Here is a 19,213-nt window from a genome sequence, read left to right as displayed (position 1 = left end):
TCCATACTCTTCCTCCATCACCCCGGCCTCTCCAGCTGAGACATCGACCATACGTGGCCACACAGCCGGAATATTCTAGAAATTATTCCATATAGTCAAGCACCAAAGACCTAATCACTAACCAAATCAATGGAAATATGCACATCGCAACCACAAAAATACAGACAGAGCCTCACAGAGTCCACCTGCGGTACATGGACCAGAGCTACAAGGTGAGCGCTGACGTGACCGCTTCTGTCAGTTCTACCGACATTACGTGTCCCACGCTGACAAAGCACGAGACAACACGGAGCTTCACCACAACTCATTCTAACACCGACACATGGACTACACGTACCAGGCAGAAACTAGATCTCCAATCACACGTTCACATTGACAAGGGAGACATGATTGTCTGAAGCCAGAGGAGGACACTATGGCGCACGCTGCACACCGGGGACACAACGTCACACACACAAACAGCTTTGGTAACTCTTAAATACTCTGTATACTCATCAGCTACGAGAATAGGAACCTCTACTATAGTCCGACTATAATTCCTGAGTAAATAGGTTAAAAAAAGGATTTAGTAAAATAGATTCATACTCAATAAATACGGAATGCATATCCCTTTAAATTAACATGAACTCTGATTAAGTGCAAACTAGATTAAATAGTCATTTCTATGAGACGTGCGAATCCTCCAGAGTGATGATACAACTCACTGCAGAGACGTCGGGAGACATCCGGACGGCGCATCTCGTCCCCGATCACCCAAACTCCCACTACGAGATAAATACATGAATTATTCTTATCTTACGTACAACTGTTAGCAGGTTAACCAGGCTGCGCCAAGCAGAAAGGGTTAATATATCTATATTATAGTCTCGTGCGTCAATCTCAGCTATACCAGGTGGTGGGGACAGTCATAATACACCAGCACAATAATCGCCACAACCTGTCATGACGCAGCGGCATAGTTAGTGGTTTACTTGTTTGGCACAAAAAAAAAAAAAATTGTAGGAACCGCCATGGGTCTAACGTAACCCCAAGCATGGACTGCCATGGGTCTAACGTAACCCCAAGCATGGACCGCCATGGGTCTAGCGTAACCCCAAGCATGGACCGCCATGGGTCTAACGTCACCCCAAGCATGGACCGCCATGGGTCTAACGTCACCCCAAGCATGGACTGCCATGGGTCTAACGTAACCCCAAGCATGGACTGCCATGGGTCTAACGTAACCCCAAGCATGGACCGCCATGGGTCTAGCGTAACCCCAAGCATGGACCGCCATGGGTCTAACGTCACCCCAAGCATGGACCGCCATGGGTCTAACGTCACCCCAAGCATGGACTGCCATGGGTCTAACGTAACCCCAAGCATGGACCGCCATGGGTCTAACGTAACCCCAAGCATGGACCGCCATGGGTCTAACGTAACCCCAAGAATGGACCGCCATGGGTCTAACGTAACCCCAAGCATGGACCGCCATGGGTCTAACGTAACCCCAAGTTGGGAACAGTATGAGTAAAGTAACACTGGATTCAGACCCCTATGGGTATAACCTAACCCCTAGTTGGGACTGCTATGAGTCTAAAATAACACCTAGCAGCGACTGTAATAGGCCTATCTTAATCCCAAATTGGGAACGCCATGGGCTTCCAGTAATACCCAGCAGAGACTGTAAAGGGCCTAACTTAACCCAAAGTTAGGACTGCTATGATTCCAAAGTAACACCTAGCAGGGACCACAATGGCCCTAACATAACCCCAAGAGGGACCTACAACGGGTCTAAAATTACACCTAGCAGGGCCTGCAATTGGCCTAACTTATCCACAAGGCAGAACCACCATAGGTCTGAAGTAACACCTAGTAGGGACCACTATGGGTTTGACGTAACCCCTAGTAGGGACTAAAAGTCTAACAATAATCCTAGTAGGTATTGCCATGGGTATAACATTACCCCTCACAAAATACTCCTCTTGATACATAAAACACTGGTCACGGTAATAACCCAGTAACTTACCATAGAATACAGTAGAAGGTGCAGATACAAAAATGATACGATAACGAGTGAATACCTTAATAAAGGCCTCTTCTCTTAATACATGGAAAAGATCACTGGGCACAGTATGTAAAATACCATAGAAACGCAGTAGAAGGTGCAGATACAAAATCATACAAAGATTTCCTATTAAAGCTGCCGCCTGGTGGCGGAGTTGCCCAGAGGTTCTGCGCCAGCGATACATTCATGACCTGACTTATTACTGAGAGGCAGCTCATCTAGCGGATCGTACTCCCCTCTCTTTCAGAACCAAACACGACATCTGCATGCGGCTCCACTTCCACGGTCAGTGGTCTAGTTGGACACAGCTCTTGTAAGGCTCTTTCTATATCTTCCTGCTTCACGGTGACACCAGAAGAGGATTTAGGCAATGTCATCTGCAGAGCACACCACAGGGCAGTCCGCGCCTTCCGTGTAGACACTACCATCTCTTTTATGGCCGCTGCCAGAGCCAAGACATCTGAAAATAGAAGTTGTAATCATCTGAAATGGCAATCATGAAGTTGGCCGGCACATAAAAGGTGTATAGAGGTCTCCCCGAGTGTGTGCGCTGTGTGGAACAAGCAGCTGGATAGGGAGCACAGCCTAACCCTAACCTCATACCAACAGGTCTGGTACCACCACCTAACACAGCATAGACCTTACACCAACAGGTCTGGTACCACCACCTAACACAGCATAGACCTTACACCAACAGGTCTGGTACCACCGCCTAACACAGCATAGACCTTACACCAACAGGTCTGGTACCACCACCTAACACAGCATAGATCTTACACCAACAGGTCTGGTACCACCACCTAACACAGCATAGACCTCAAGGGAGCACAGCCTAACTCTAACCTCATACAAACAGGTCCGGTACCACCACCTTACACAGCATAGACCTTACACCAACAGGTCTGACACCACCATCTAACGCAGCATAGACCTCTTACACCGGGTCTGGTACCACCATCTAACGCAGCATAGACCTCTTACACGGGGTCTGGTACCACCATCCAACACAGCATAGACCTGTTACACCAGGTCTGGTACCACCACCTAACAAAGGATAGACCTCTGACACTGGGTCTGGTACCACCACCTAACACAGCATAGACCTCTTACACTGGGTCTGGAACAAGCACCTAACACAGCATAGCCCTCTTACACCAGGTCTGACACCACCATCTAACACAGCATAGACCTCTTACACCAGGTCTGGTACCACCAGCTAACAAAGGATAGACCTCTGACACTGGGTCTGGTACCACCACCTAAGACAGCATAGACTTCTTACACTGGGTCTGGAACAAGCACCTAACACAGCATAGACCTCTTACACCAGGTCTGGTACCACCATCTAACACAGCAGAGATCTTACACCACCAGGTCTGGTACCACCATCTAACACAGCATAGACCTTACACCACCAGGTCTGGTACCACCATCTAACACAGCATAGACCTCTTACACTGGGTCTGGTACCACCACCTAACACAGCATAGACCTCTTACACCAGGTTTGATACCACCACCTAATACAGCATAGACCTCTTACACAGTGTCTGGTACCACCACCTAACAAAGGATAGACCTTACACCATGTCTGGTACCACCATCTAACACAGCATAGACCTTACACCACCAGGTCTGGTACCACCATCTAACACAGCATAGACCTTACACCACCAGGTCTGGTACCACCATCTAACACAGCATAGACCTCTTACACTGGGTCTGGTACCACCACCTAACACAGCATAGACCTCTTACACCAGGTCTGATACCACCATCTAACACAGCATAGACCTCTTACACCAGGTTTGATACCACCATCTAACACAGCATAGACCTCTTACACCAGGTTTGATACCACCATCTAACACAGCATAGACCTCTTACACCAGGTTTGATACCACCACCTAATACAGCATAGACCTCTTACACAGCGTCTGGTACCACCACCTAACAAAGGATAGACCTTACACCATGTCTGGTACCACCATCTAACACAGCATAGACCTCTTACACCAGGTCTGATACCACCATCTAACACAGCACAGACCTCTTACACTGGGTCTGGTACCACCACCTAACACAGCATAGACCTCTTACACTGGGACTGGTACCACCACCTAACACAGCATAGACCTCTTACACCAGGTCTGATACCACCATCTAACACAGCATAGACCTCTTACATCGTGTCTGGTACCACCACCTAACACAGCATAGACCTCTTACATCGTGTCTGGTACCACCACCTAACACAGCATAGACCTCTTACACCAGGTCTGATACCATCTAACACAGCATAGACCTCTTACACCGTGTCTGGTACCACCCCCTAACACAGCATAGACCTCTTACACCAGGTCTGATACCACCACCTAACACAACATAGACCTTACACCACCAGGTCTGGTACCATACCACCATCTAACACAGCATAGACCTCTTACACTGGGTCTGGTACCACCATCTAACAGCATAGACCTTACACCACCAGGTCTGGTACAACCATGTAACACAGAATTGACCCTACACCGGGTCTGGTACCTGCACACACAGCATAGACTTTTTACACCGTGTCTGATACCACCATCTAACACAGCATAGACCTCTTACACCAGCAGGTCTGGTACTACCATCTAACACAGCATAGACCTCTTGCACCACTAGGTCTGGTACCTGCACACACAGCATAGACCTCTTACACCGTGTCTGATACCACCATCTAACACAGCATAGACCTCTTACACCACCAGGTCTGGTACCTGCACACACAGCATAGACCTCTTACACTGTGTCTGATACCACCATCTAGTAAAAAATAAAGTATTGGAATCGCACTCACCAGATCTTGCGGTCAACCGAAATGCAACAGCCCACCTGGAGTCCAAGATTCTTTAGGGCTCCCTCATAATGAATCCGAAAAAAAGCAATGGAGGCAGCATGTCCGGTAAAAAAAACCTTTAATGGGCACAGCCAAGTGAACTTAACGTGCAAAAAAGTTGTGACGTTTCGGCCGCTTCACAGCCTTTATCAAACACCACCATCTAACACAGCATAGACCTCTTACACCAGAAGGTCTGGTACCACCATCTAACACAGCATAGACCTCTTACACCACTAGGTCTGGTACCTGCACACACAGCATAGACCTCTTACACCACCAGGTCTGGTACCTGCACACACAGCATAGACCTCTTACACCACCAGGTCTGGTACCTGTACACACAGCATAGACCTCTTACACCGTGTCTGATACCACCATCTAACACAGCATAGACCTCTTACACCACCAGGTCTGGTACCTGCACACACAGCATAGACCTCTTACACCGTGTCTGATACCACCATCTAACACAGCATAGACCTCTTACACCACCAGGTCTGGTACCTGCACAAACAGCCTACTCTAAGACTGTATGGTGCATGGTACCACACACAGGTTGGTAATGGTATTGCAGAACGTACCCCTCTCGTTGTTGTACCGCGGGACACCTTGCTTCTGGCGGTTGGCAGCATTGATAATCTCATCTTTCCGTCGTGCTTGTGTGAGGTGAATGGCTTCCAGGTGATGCTCCAGTGCAATGTTTATATTGACATGGAGGGTCTCGCCACGGATTCTCTCCATTATCTTCACCAATGAGACGGCCTGACAGGAGACATCTGTGTTACAGCAGATCTAACAGAGCTTCTAGGGTTGAGAAAGATCATCCACACATCACAGAGTGCACAGCGAATGCCTGATGAGGTGTGAATGTGTGAGATGAAGCGCTCTTCTCTAGTCACATCCAGAGCTGCTCTCAAAATCCAGTTGATTGCCCTTGGAAAAGGTTTTGCGCTACGCTACCATCAGACATGTTATCTGACATCTTAGGACAAGTCACTGTTCTCTGGTGACCGAAAACAAGAGAATTGTGAACGCAGATCTGGAGGTGACCGGAGAAGAAGACATGATGTAACTCGGTATATTCAGTAAATATTTATGTGTAACTGTCCTTACTCTGGCCTGCTCCCGGAACTGATCCACAACCAAACGGTCCACCCGCGATGGATTTGCTGGGAGTCGTGGGACTGTCGGACTGTAAGAACTGGAGATTCTGCTTCCTGGAAACTTGGTCGTGAGTTCTGCTTCTGTCTAAACATGAAAACAGCAAAAAAATCACCTAATAATGCAAAACATCAGTACAAAGACTATAAAGACTATACCAAGGAGCCCGCTCCGCGTAAGACTGACAGACGAGAGTGGGGAAGGAAGGCTACGGACGATGATGGGCATGAAAATAGCCAGAGGAGAAGCTGAGATCTAACGTATATAACAGCTTACTTCCTCCAAACATCACAGCGTATGCTTTACGGAACGTCAGCAATCCGTGACATCACCAGGCATCCCCAAATAAACCAACCCTCCTGTGTGACATCATCAGGACACCCCAGATAACCCAGCCCTCCTGTGTGACATCACCAGGCATCCCCGAATAAACCAACCCTCCTGTGTGACATCACCAGGACTCCCCAGATAACCCAGCCCTCCTGTGTGACATCACCAGGACTCCCCAGATAACCCAGCCCTCCTGTGTGACATCACCAGGACTCCCCAGATAACCCAGCCCTCCTGTGTGACATCACCAGGACTCCCCAGATAACCCAGCCCTCCTGTGTGACATCACCAGGACTCCCCAGATAACCCAGCCCTCCTGTGTGACATCACCAGGACTCCCCAGATAACCCAGCCCTCCTGTGTGACATCACCAGGACTCCCCAGATAACCCAGCCCTCCTGTGTGACATCACCAGGACTCCCCAGATAACCCAGCCCTCCTGTGTGACATCACCAGGACTCCCCAGATAACCCAGCCCTCCTGTGTGACATCACCAGGACTCCCCAGATAACCCAGCCCTCCTGTGTGACATCACCAGGACTCCCCAGATAACCCAGCCCTCCTGTGTGACATCACCAGTACTCCCCAGATAACACAGCCTTCCTGTGTGACATCACCAGGACTCCCCAGATAACACAGCCCTCCTGTGTGACATCACCAGGACTCCCCAGATAACACAGCCCTCCTGTGTGACATCACCTGGACTCCCCAGATAACCCAGCCCTCCTGTGTGACATCACCAGGACTCCCCAGATAACCCAGCCCTCCTGTGTAACATCACCAGGACTCCCCAGATAACCCAGCCCTCCTGTGTGACATCACCAGGACTCCCCAGATAACCCAGCCCTCCTGTGTGACATCACCAGGACTCCCCAGATAACCCAGCCCTCCTGTGTGACATCACCAGGAATCCCCAAATAAACCAACCATCCTGTGTGACATCACCAGTACTCCCCAGATAACCCAGCCCTCCTGTGTGACATCACCAGGACTCCCCAGATAACCCAGCCCTCCTGTGTGACATCACCAGGACTCCCCAGATAACCCAGCCCTCCTGTGTGACATCACCAGGACTCCCCAGATAACCCAGCCCTCCTGTGTGACATCACCTGGACTCCCCAGATAACACAGCCCTCCTGTGTGACATCACCAGGACTCCCCAGATAACCCAGCCCTCCTGTGTAACATCACCAGGACTCCCCAGATAACCCAGCCCTCCTGTGTGACATCACCAGGACTCCCCAGATAACCCAGCCCTCCTGTGTGACATCACCAGGACTCCCCAGATAACCCAGCCCTCCTGTGTGACATCACCAGGAATCCCCAAATAAACCAACCATCCTGTGTGACATCACCAGTACTCCCCAGATAACACAGCCCTCCTGTGTGACATCACCAGGACTCCCCAGATAACACAGCCCTCCTGTGTGACATCACCAGGACTCCCCAGATAACACAGCCCTCCTGTGTGACATCACCAGGACTCCCCAGATAACACAGCCCTCCTGTGTGACATCACCAGGACTCCCCAGATAACACAGCCCTCCTGTGTGACATCACCAGGACTCCCCAGATAACACAGCCCTCCTGTGTGACATCACCAGGACTCCCCAGATAACACAGCCCTCCTGTGTGACATCACCAGGACTCCCCAGATAACACAGCCCTCCTGTGTGACATCACCAGGACTCCCCAGATAACCCAGCCCTCCTGTGTGACATCACCTGGACTCCCCAGATAACCCAGCCCTCCTGTGTAACATCACCAGGACTCCCCAGATAACCCAGCCCTCCTGTGTGACATCACCTGGACTCCCCAGATAACCCAGCCCTCCTGTGTAACATCACCAGGACTCCCCAGATAACCCAGCCCTCCTGTGTAACATCACCAGGACTCCCCAAATAAACCAACCCTCCTGTGTGACATCACAAGGCCTCCACAGATAACTGGTCAGTATCTCCGACAGAACTAAGCGCTGATTCTGCTGTTATCCTTTTGCTTTCTGATTAGATAACAAAAAGCTTTTTAATAGAGGAGTGACTGAGGCTTTAGACGGGCAGCAGCAGTACTGTGATTAGGACATTTACCCACATTTGTTAACTGCAATTTCCACTGGGAAAACCTAAAACCTAGAACGTGTCGGCAGATAAGAACCATTTGGCCCATCTAGTCTGCCCCATATACTGAATACTATGGATAGCCCCGGCCCTATCTTATATGAAGGATGGCCTTATGCCTATCCCATGCATGATTAACCTCCTCCACTGTATTTGCAGCTACCACTTCTGCAGGAAGGCTATTCCCTGCATCCACTACTCTCTCAGTAAAGTAATACTTCCTTATATTACTGTTAAACCTTTGCCCCTCTAATGTAACACTATGTCCTCTTGTAGCAGTTTTCCTTCTTGTAAATCTTCTCTCCTCTTTTACCTTGTTGATTCCCTTTATGTATTTAGCCGTCTCTCTCATCTCCCCTCTGTCTCGTCTTTCTTCCAAGCTCTACATGTGAAGGTCCTTTAATCTTTCCTGGTAAGTTTTATCCTGCAATCCATGTACCAGTTTAGTAGCTCTTCTCTGAACTCTCTCCAAAGTATCAGTACCCTTCTGGAGATATGGTCTCCAGTACTGCGCACAATACTCCAGATGAGGTCTCACTAGTGCTGTGTAGAGCGGCATGAGCGCCCCCCTCTGTCTACTAGTAATGCCTCTCCCTATACACCCCAGCATTCTGCTAGCATCTCCTGCTGCTCTATGACATGGTCTGCCTACCTTTAAGTCTTCTGAAATAATGACCCCTAAATCCCTTTCCTCAGATACTGAGGTTAGGACTGTATCACTGATTTTATATTCTGCTCTTGGGTTTTTACGCCCCAGGTGCATTATCTCGCACTTATCAACATTACATTTTAGTTGCCAGATTTTTGACCATTCCTCTAGTTTTCCTAAATCCTTTTCCATTTGGTGTATCCCTCCAGGAACATCAACCCTGTTACAAATCTTTGTGTCATCAGCAAATAGACACACCTTACCATCGAGGCCTTCTGCAATGTCGCTGATAAAGATATTAAACAATATGGGTCCCAGAACAGATCCCTGAGGTGCCCCACTGGTAACAAGACCTTGGTCTGAATATACTCCATTGACTACAACCCTCTGTTGTCTGTCCCTCAGCCACTGCCTAATCCATCCACCAATATGGGAGTCCAAGCCCAAAGACTGCACTTTATTGATAAGCCTTCTATGTGGGACAGTATCAAAAGCCTTACTAAAGTCCAGATAAGCGATGTCTACTGCACCTCCGCCATCTATTATTTTAGTCACCCAATCAAAAAAATCTATAAGATTAGTTTGACATGATCTCCCTGAAGTAAACCCATGTTGTTTTCCATCTTTCAATCCATGGGATTTTAGATGTTCCACAATCCTATGGTTTCCACTAATTTCCCCACTATTGATGTCAGGCTTACTGGCCTATAGTTGCCCGATTCCTCCCTACTACCTTTCTTGTGAATGGGCACAACATTTGCTAATTTCCAATCTTCTGGGACGACTCCTGTTGCCAGTGATTGGTTAAATAAATCTGTTAATGGCTTTGCTAGTTCCCCGCTGAGCTCTTTTAATAGCTTTGGGTGTATCCCATCAGGCCCCTGGGACTTATTTGTAGTAATTTTAGACAGCTGACTCAGAACCTCTTCCTCTGTAAAGACACATGCATCAAAAGATTCATTAGTCTTCTTTCCTAACTGAGGTCCTTCTCCTTCATTTTCCTTTGTAAAAACTGAACAGAAGTAATCATTGAGGCCGTCAGCTAGTTCTTTATCTTCTTCCATATACCTTCCTTAGTTTTTAATTTGGTAATTCCTTGTTTTAGTTTCCTTTTTTCATTTATGTATCTGTAGAATGCCTTATCGCCTTTTTTCCCTGACTGAGCTCATTTCTCTTCTGCCTGTGCTTTAGAAGCTCTTATAACTTGTTTGGCCTCTCTCTGCCTAATCTTATAAATTTGTCTGTCATCCTCGTTTTTTTTTTTTATAATTCCTAAATGCTATCTTTGTGTTTTTAATGATTTTGGCCACTTCGGCTGAGTACCACAGTGGTCTCTTCCTTTTTTTGCTTTTACTGACAAGCCTAATGCAGTTATCTGTTGCCTTCAATAGTGCCACTTTTAAGTAGTCCCGTTTCTCCTGGACTCCAATGAAACTGTTCCAGTCTGATAGGGACTCGAATACCACTAATCTAATTTTAGAAAAGTCAGTTTTTCTAAAATCTAAAACTTTTGTTTTTGTGTGGTGTGACAGTCACTGTACTTATAGTAAACCACACTGACTGGTGATCACTAGATCCCAAGCTTTCCCCTACAGTAATATCAGATACCAAATTCCCATTTGTGAATACTAAATCTAAAATGGCCTCCTTCCGGGTTGGCTCCTCCACTACTTGCTTTAGAGATAATCCCAGTAGGGAGTTTAGAATATCTATACTCCTGGCAGAACTTGCTATTTTGGTTTTCCAGTTTACATCTGGAAGATTGAAGTCTCCCATAATGATAACTTCCCCCTTCAATGTCATTTTAGCTATTTCCTCAACTAGTAGATCATCTAATTCTTTGACTTGTCCAGGTGGTCTATATATCACACCTACACGAGTTACCTTATGATTATCAAGCTGCAAAGTAACCCAAACTGACTCTAAATTGTTTTCGCTAACTTGTATCAAATTAGATTTTATGCTATCTTTCACATACGGGCCACACCTCCCCCCTTCTTGCCTTCTCAGTCTTTCCTATATAGAGAGAACCCTGGTGTTGTTATATCCCAGTCATTACTCCCATTGAACCACGTCTCAGTAACAGCCACTACATCTATATTCTCAAATGCCATTATAGCCTCAAGTTCATTGATCTTATTCCCTAAACTGCGAGCATTTGTAGACAAGACTCTGAGCTTGTCATTTCTTAACCTTTGTGCTACTGGCATCTTCTGGTATTGTTCCGGGGGGCAGTCGGAATACTGGATTATTACTCTTTTGCCCCCCTTTCCTAGTTTAAATGCTACTTAGCAAATACTTGGAACTGTTCACCAAGGACATTCGTTTCCTTGAGAAAGATGCAAACCATCTTTCTTGTACAGTTCTTTTCTACTCCAACAAGAGCTAACATGAGACACAAAGCCAAACCCTTGGTTCAGACACCATTCACTAAGCCATACATTGAATTCCTTAATGCACATCTTCCTGTCATGCTGAAGGTTCTGCACAGGCAAAACTGCAGAGAATGAAACAGTTGATGAAACTTCCCGTATATCATTACTAAGTGTGTGAAAAGCTTCTTTCACCTTTGAAACCTCATTGCATGCCAGATCGTTTGTCCCAAGATGGACAATAACATCCACCTCCCTTTCCTGCTTTGCTTGCCTAACAATATTAAGGATCCAGAATGCTTGGATGTATAGGGAGAGGTATAAGCAGTAGAAAGAGTGAAGTGCTTATGCCGCTGTACAGAACACTGGTGAGACCTCACTTGGAGTATTGTGCACAGTACTGGAGGCCATATCTCCAGAAGGATATAGATACTCTAGAGAGTTCAGAGAAGAGCTACTAAACTGGTCCATGGATTGCAGGATAAAACTTACCAGGAAAGGTTAAAGGACCTTAACATGTAGAGCTTGGAAGAAAGAAGAGACAGAGGGGAGATGGGAGAGACTTTTAAATACATAAAGGGAATCAACTTGGTAAAGGAGGAGAGCATATTTAAAAGAAGAAAAACTACCACAAGAGGACACAGTTTTAAATTAGAGGGGCAAAGGTTTAAAAGTAATATAAGGAAGTATTACTTTACTGAGAGAGTAGTGGATGCATGGAATAGCCTTCCTGCAGAAGTGGTAGCGGCAAATACAGTGAAGGAGTTTAAGCATGCATGGGATAGGCATAAGGCTATCCTTCATATAAGATAGGGCCAGGGACTATTCATAGGATTCAGATATATTGGGCAGACTAGATGGGCCAAATGGTTCTTATCTGCCGACACATTCTATGTTTCTAATAACCTCATTACCTTTTTCCTTTCCTTCTCTAGCGCCCTCCACTGCTCGCAGCATTCCTCCAGCTGCACATGTAGCTCATTTGCGGGGCCGCTGCGATTCCTTGATGGCCGATACCTGCTGGAAGGAGCTGGGAAGGGAAAAAATGGAGGAGGAACGTCACTGCAGAAGAAGTCACTGATGAAGGGAGGAACGGGACTCAAATCTTCATAGTGAAACAGATCAATGAGGTCAGAGAATGGAAAAGGAGGAGGAAAAGGGAGATTGGTCGGAGGAGAAAATGCTTGGGGGTTAAAGGGAAAGTTCTGGTTTTGCTTGAGGTCGGCCATTAATGAGAAGGACGGCAGGAAGGAGGCATTGATGAAGTCGGACACGTTTCCCACATTAGGATCTTGCTTTCTCTGGAATCCGTTGTAGGGTGGTGAGGTCTGTTTTGTATGCTGGGTGCTCCAGCTTCTTCTTCCCCGTCTCTCGGTATTACCGTTACTGGGTTGGCCAGATTTCTTGGATATCTTGGTATGTCGGTCAGGGTGGCCTGGTGCAGACGTTTGGGGTGGGGACCAGTTGGGTGGGTAACTTGGTGGTGTGTTACGATACATCCCCTCCTTACTAGGAGAGACATGACTGAAAGACTTGCTGCGGATTTCTTGGTAAGACAAGCTGTTCAGAGGTCCCTCTTTCTTGGGAGGAGGTAAACCAGGGAAATATCCGGGGTGGTGCGTTGGAGATCCATCAGACATTGTGGAGCCTGCAGGTGATGATAACGGGCTTGTCACTGGTTTCTGGTTCCTTACTGTCTCCGTTTCTAACCATCGCTGGTGAAATCCTTCATTTGCAGGGACTCCAGGAACAGGAGGCTTTGCATAAGGTTCCTGATAAGTCTCTCGATAATCAAAGTTGCCAACATTTGAGATGTTGAAGTTTTCGGGACTGTAAGGCTTCCTGTGTGCGCTGCCGCTCTGGAAGCCGCACTCCTTCGGAAGCGGTTGGTTACCCGAATAGTACACTGGAGCTTTGACACTCAGAGGTATAAAGTCATTGGCAGGATTTACATACGTGTCATTATCCCAAGATGTGTATTTGGACTGACCTGCTGGACTCAGTTTAGTAAACTTTCCCTTCATCTTGTCATTTCTCCACCAGGGCTTATGAAGACTTGGACATTCTGGTGGTCTCTTCTGAGATGGAGAGTTGACACCAGAGGCAGAGGAATTCTGACTATTGGACCTCATGTAATTGCTTATGTACTGGTTACCCCCCTCCATTGGCTGGAAGGAAGAGTTGAGCTCTAGTGCTTGATTTTCAATGTAGAGATCCTTGAGGAGATCTTCCACTGGTGTATCACAGGCATCTGGACTAGAGACCCAAGAGTCCAGCAGGCCGAGGTCTTCAAACCCTCTCTGGAGACTCTCCATGTCTGGCAATTTCCTCCCGTTCTCTTCATATAGAGGCGGACTAAGGGCACCAGGAACATCTGCACTTCCTGGAATGATCCCTGGAAAATACTCAGAAAGGTCTTGGTGGTCGGCAGCCGCCCACAGAGGAGGAAACAGACGGGAAAGTGAATCCCTGCAAAGACAAATCCGTCAGTCAATCAGCAGCCGGACACTCAGTAAGACCATGGACGATCTAACTAAGCAGCGGAGTAGGTGTGAGGCTGTCACCTTACTCTGCCCGTCAGACTCCTATAGGGGCAGAGACATCACTGGTTCTCCGCTATTTTAGGCTACTGTCCTATGGCCGCACAAGACCCAGATGTGTCGGCAGCCTCCGGACACCAGAGAGCCCGTACTCACCAGTCTGTCACTACATCCAGGCTGTCCACCTCCTGCCCAATCACGTTAGAACAGCTCTCCGGTCCAGGGAAAGGAAGCGGTGCACTGTATCAAGAAAGAAAGGGTTAATGTCATTAGATGGAGCGACATGGGAAAGAAATTGAAGCATGAACTGGAGAAGACGACGTCCAGTCTGACGATCGCACTCAAGAAAGACAAAACATTACAGAAGAGCTGCGCTCAGACGACAATGTGCCGGGACAGGAGCAGCATCGCGCCGGAGATACCTCACACCTCCATCTTCTACTATTTAACCCTTTCCCATCTGTCTGCTGGTCCCGATACATTCACGTATTTCCGTGACAATCTGCGATGTACAGTACAGACAAAAAGTTTGGACACACCTTCTCATTCAAAGAGTTCTTTATTTTCATGACTATGAAAATTGTAGATTCACACTGAAGGCATCAAAACTATGAATTATCACATGTGGAATTATATACATAACAACAAAGTGTGAAACAACTGAAAATATGTCATATTCTAGGTTCTTCACAGTAGCCACCTTTTGCTGTGATTACTGCTTTGCGCACTCTTGGCATTCTCTTGATGAGCTTCAAGAGGTAGTCACCTGAAATGGTCTTCACTTCACAGGTGTGCCCTGTCAGGTGTAATACGTGGGATTTCTTGCCTTATAAATGGGGTTGGGACCATCAGTGGCGTTGTGGAGAAGTCCGGTGAATACACAGCTGATAGTCCTACTGAATAGACTGTTAGAATTTGTATTATGGCAAGAAAAAAGCAGCTAAGTAAAGAAAAACGAGTGGCCATCATTACTTTAAGAAAAATTGGGAAAACTTTGAAAGTGTCCCCAAGTGCAGTCACAAAAACCATCAAGCCCCACAAAGAAACTGGCTCACATGCGGACCGCCCCAGGAAAGGAAGACCAAGAGTCACCTCTGCTGCGGAGGATAAGTTCATCCGAGTCACCAGCCTCAGAAATCGCAGGTTAACAGCAGCTCAGATTAGAGACCAGGTCAATGCCACCCAGAGTTCTAGCAGAAGACACATCTCTAGAACAACTGTTAGGAGACTGTGTGAATCAGGCCTTCATGGTAGAAGATCTGCTAGGAAACCACTGCTAAGGACAGGCAACAAGCAGAAGAGACTTGTTTGGGCTAAAGAACACAAGGAATGGACATTAGACCAGTGGAAATCTGTGCTTTGGTCTGATGAGTCCAAATTTGAGATCTTTGGTTCCAACCACCGTGTCTTTGTGCGACGCACAAAAGGTGACCGGATGGACTCTACATGCCTGGTTCCCACCGTGAAGCATGGAGGAGGAGGTGTGATGGTGTGGGGGTGCTTTGCTGGTGACACTGTTGGGGATTTATTCAGAATAGAAGGCATACTGAACCAGCATGGCCACCACAGCATCTTGCAGCGGCATGCTATTCCATCCGGTTTGCGTTTAGTTGGACCATCATTTATTTTTCAACAGGACAATGACCCCAAACACACCTCCAGGCTGTGTAAGGGCTATTTGACCATGAAGGAGAGTGATGGGGTGCTGCGCCAGATGACCTGGCCTCCACAGTCACCGGACCTGAACCCAATCGAGATGGTTTTGGGTGAGCTGGACCGCAGAGTGAAGGCAAAAGGGCCAACAAGTGCTAAGCATCTCTGGGAACTCCTTCAAGACTGTTGGAAGACCATTTCAGGTGACTACCTCTTGAAGCTCATCAAGAGAATGCCCAGAGTGTGCAAAGCAGTAATCAAAGCAAAAGGTGGCTACTGTGAAGAACCTAGAATATGACATATTTTCAGTTGTTTCACACGTTTTTGTTATGTATATAATTCCACATGTGATAATTCATAGTTTTGATGCCTTCAGTGTGAATCTACAATTGTCATAGTCATGAAAATAAAGAAAACTCTTTGAATGAGAAGGTGCGTCCAAACTTTTGGTCTGTACTGTACATTTAGATTACTGATCAGTATGAAGAACGTGATGGCGGTGTGGGTCGGTGTGGGAGGACACGCACCCCATTTCCTGCGCAGCGATGCTCACGTAATACGGCGTATTAACCCCAAGGGCGTGACTAGTGATCATTCTTCTCTCTCTAAAGATGTGTATACAGCAGCAGGTGTATCCCCTCACAGACTGGGCCTCCAGCCCTCCATACACAAGACCCCCTAAGACCACCAAGTCAATGGATTCTGCTACAGATGTGATGCTAGCGTCGTGCTGCGGATCCGTGCACGGATGAATCCCATTTCTATAGGGTGATCCGTGCACCGCTGCAGTCTCCGAGCGGATTCTGACAACACCACGTCTCCGCGCTGAGTACACAAGTAACGGGATGTCCACGCCAGACTCTGAAAGGCCAGATGCCCCCCTCCCCGGTACCTTTGGTCCGCACATCGCAGGATGGAGGGCGCTCCGGCGTCGTCCTCACACACAGACCAGCTGCTGTAGAACTTGGACTGGGGAGCCGAAGCTGCACTGGGAACCTCCTTCATGAACTGGGAGAGCAGCGGGTTGTCCATTCTCTGAATCATGAGCTCCGGCTGGTAAAAGAAGGCAGAGGAGTCAGTATACCTGTCACCTGCACTACAACTCTCAGCATTGCATCACATTCCACAGACTGTGCCATCGTTATACACTATTCTCCCCTGACCCCATGCAAACCCGCTGAGAGTGATGAGCCCCCAGCTTCTTCATTATAGGGGTTGTGTCCACAGGATGGGTGATAACAGACTAACTGGGAGAGGACCGACTGCTGGGACCACCACCACTCCATGGGACCCCAGCGCTAGGACCACCGCCGATCCGACTGCTGGGACCACCACCACTCCATGGCACCCCAGCGGTAGGACCACTGCCGATCCGACTGCTGGGACCACCACCACTCCATGGGACCCCAGCGGTAGGACCACCGCTGATCCGAATGTCCAACTGCTGGGACCACCACCACTCCATGAGACCCCAGCGGTAGGACTACCGCTGATCCGAATGTCCGACTGCTGGGACCACCACCACTCCATGGGACCTCAGCAGTAGGACCACCGCCAATCCGACTGCTGGGACCACCACCACTCCATGGGACCCCAGCGGTAGGACCCCGCCGATCCGACTGCTGGGACCACCACCACTCTATGGGACCCCAGCGGTAGGACCCCCGCTGATCCAACTGACTGCTGGGACCACCACCACTCCATGTGACCCCAGCGGTAGGACCCCCGCCGATCCGACTGTCTGACTGCTGGGACCACCACCACTTCATGGGACCACCACCAGTCCATGGGACCCCAGCGCTAGGACCACTGCCGATCCGACTGCTGGGACCACCACCACTCCATGGGACCCCCGCCGATCCGACTGTCTGACTGCTGGGACCACCACCACTCCATGGGACCCCAGCGGTAGGACCCCCGCCGATCCGACTGTCTGACTGCTAGGACCACCACCACTTCATGGGACCACCACCACTCCATGGGACCCCAGCGGTAGGACCCCGCCGATCCGACTGCTGGGACCACCACCACTCTATGGGACCCCAGCGGTAGGACCCCCGCTGATCCAACTGACTGCTGGGACCACCACCACTCCATGTGACCCCAGCGGTAGGACCCCCGCCGATCCGACTGTCTGACTGCTGGGACCACCACCACTTCATGGGACCACCACCAGTCCATGGGACCCCAGCGCTAGGACCACTGCCGATCCGACTGCTGGGACCACCACCACTCCATGGGACCCCCGCCGATCCGACTGTCTGACTGCTGGGACCACCACCACTCCATGGGACCCCAGCGGTAGGACCCCCGCCGATCCGACTGTCTGACTGCTAGGACCACCACCACTTCATGGGACCACCACCACTCCATGGGACCCCCGCCGATCCGACTGTCTGACTGCTGGGACCACCACCACTCCATGGGACCCCAGCGGTAGGACCCCCGCCGATCCGACTGTCTGACTGCTAGGACCACCACCACTTCATGGGACCACCACCACTCCATGGGACCCCAGCGGTAGGACCCCCGCCGATCAGACCCTTTTCTTGTAACCTCTTCTCCGCTCGGGGTGCCCCCTAGTGAGCCCACTGACCCTGGTGACAATGGCCGAGGACAGCCACTCCGTATACAAACTGTTGCTAAGCAATTGGGAGTAATGTGGAGTGTAAAGCACGGCCGCGCCTCCCCCAGCATGTCCACAGCCAGGGTCAGGAGCCTGCAGCTATCAGCCATGAAATCCCCCTCCCCCATTATGAGCAGTTATGAGGGGCTTACACGCTGCCGCCGCCGGCCTCGGCCATGTCCAGGCTCTGACGTCACTCAGCAGCGGACGGGAGCTGCAGTCTCGCGTGGCGTCACCATGTAAACAACCCCAGCCCAGACCGCCGCTATTACACAGAGCACCGCTGGGTGGCAGCAGAGCCCAGGACGGAGGACAGCGCCTCAGAGAGCGCGAGAGGGGGCGGCCATGACAGGAGGCGCACTACAGCCTCGGCCGCTCCTCCTGCAAGGCCGCAGTCACAAGACACGACGGAAAATCAGCTCCGTTCATCTAAATGGGGCTAACAGAGATCCATGTGTTTGCTGCCATGATATCAGTCACATATGATGTAATGTCTGGAGGTTATATCAGTACTGGAGCGTTATAAGAGGAGCGGCTGATATCAGTCACATAGGATGTAATGTCTGGAGGTTATATCAGTACTGGAGCGTTATAAGAGGAGAGGCTGATATCAGTCACATATGATGTAATGTCTGGAGGTTATATCAGTGCTGGAGCGTTATAAGAGGAGCGGCTGATATCAGTCACATATGATGTAATGTCTGGAGGTTATATCAGCGCTGGAGCGTTATAAGACTAGCGGCTGATATCAGTCACATATGATGTAATATCTGGAGGTTATATCAGTACTGGAGCGTTATAAGAGGAGAGGCTGATATCAGTCACATATGATGTA

General features: G+C 49.0%; 1 protein-coding gene across 1 annotated transcript; it reads right to left on the bottom strand.

The window, feature by feature from the left end:
- Positions 1 to 2,260: 2,260 nt before the first annotated feature.
- LOC122938172 lies at positions 2,261 to 18,643 on the bottom strand. Its single transcript, XM_044293528.1, has 7 exons — positions 18,531 to 18,643; positions 16,645 to 16,805; positions 14,256 to 14,339; positions 12,474 to 14,028; positions 6,044 to 6,178; positions 5,512 to 5,692; positions 2,261 to 2,507 (listed from the first exon to the last, which is right to left on the bottom strand). Exons 2-7 carry the CDS (start codon positions 16,794 to 16,796, stop codon positions 2,266 to 2,268), a joined length of 2,349 nt encoding a protein of 782 aa, XP_044149463.1. The 5' UTR covers positions 16,797 to 16,805; positions 18,531 to 18,643; the 3' UTR covers positions 2,261 to 2,265.
- Between the last annotated feature and the right edge of the window lie 570 nt (positions 18,644 to 19,213).

This window comes from Bufo gargarizans, chromosome 5, assembly GCF_014858855.1.
Source record: "Bufo gargarizans isolate SCDJY-AF-19 chromosome 5, ASM1485885v1, whole genome shotgun sequence".
NCBI classification, from domain to species: Eukaryota; Metazoa; Chordata; class Amphibia; order Anura; family Bufonidae; genus Bufo; species Bufo gargarizans.
This window is presented reverse-complemented; position numbering and strand designations above follow the sequence as displayed.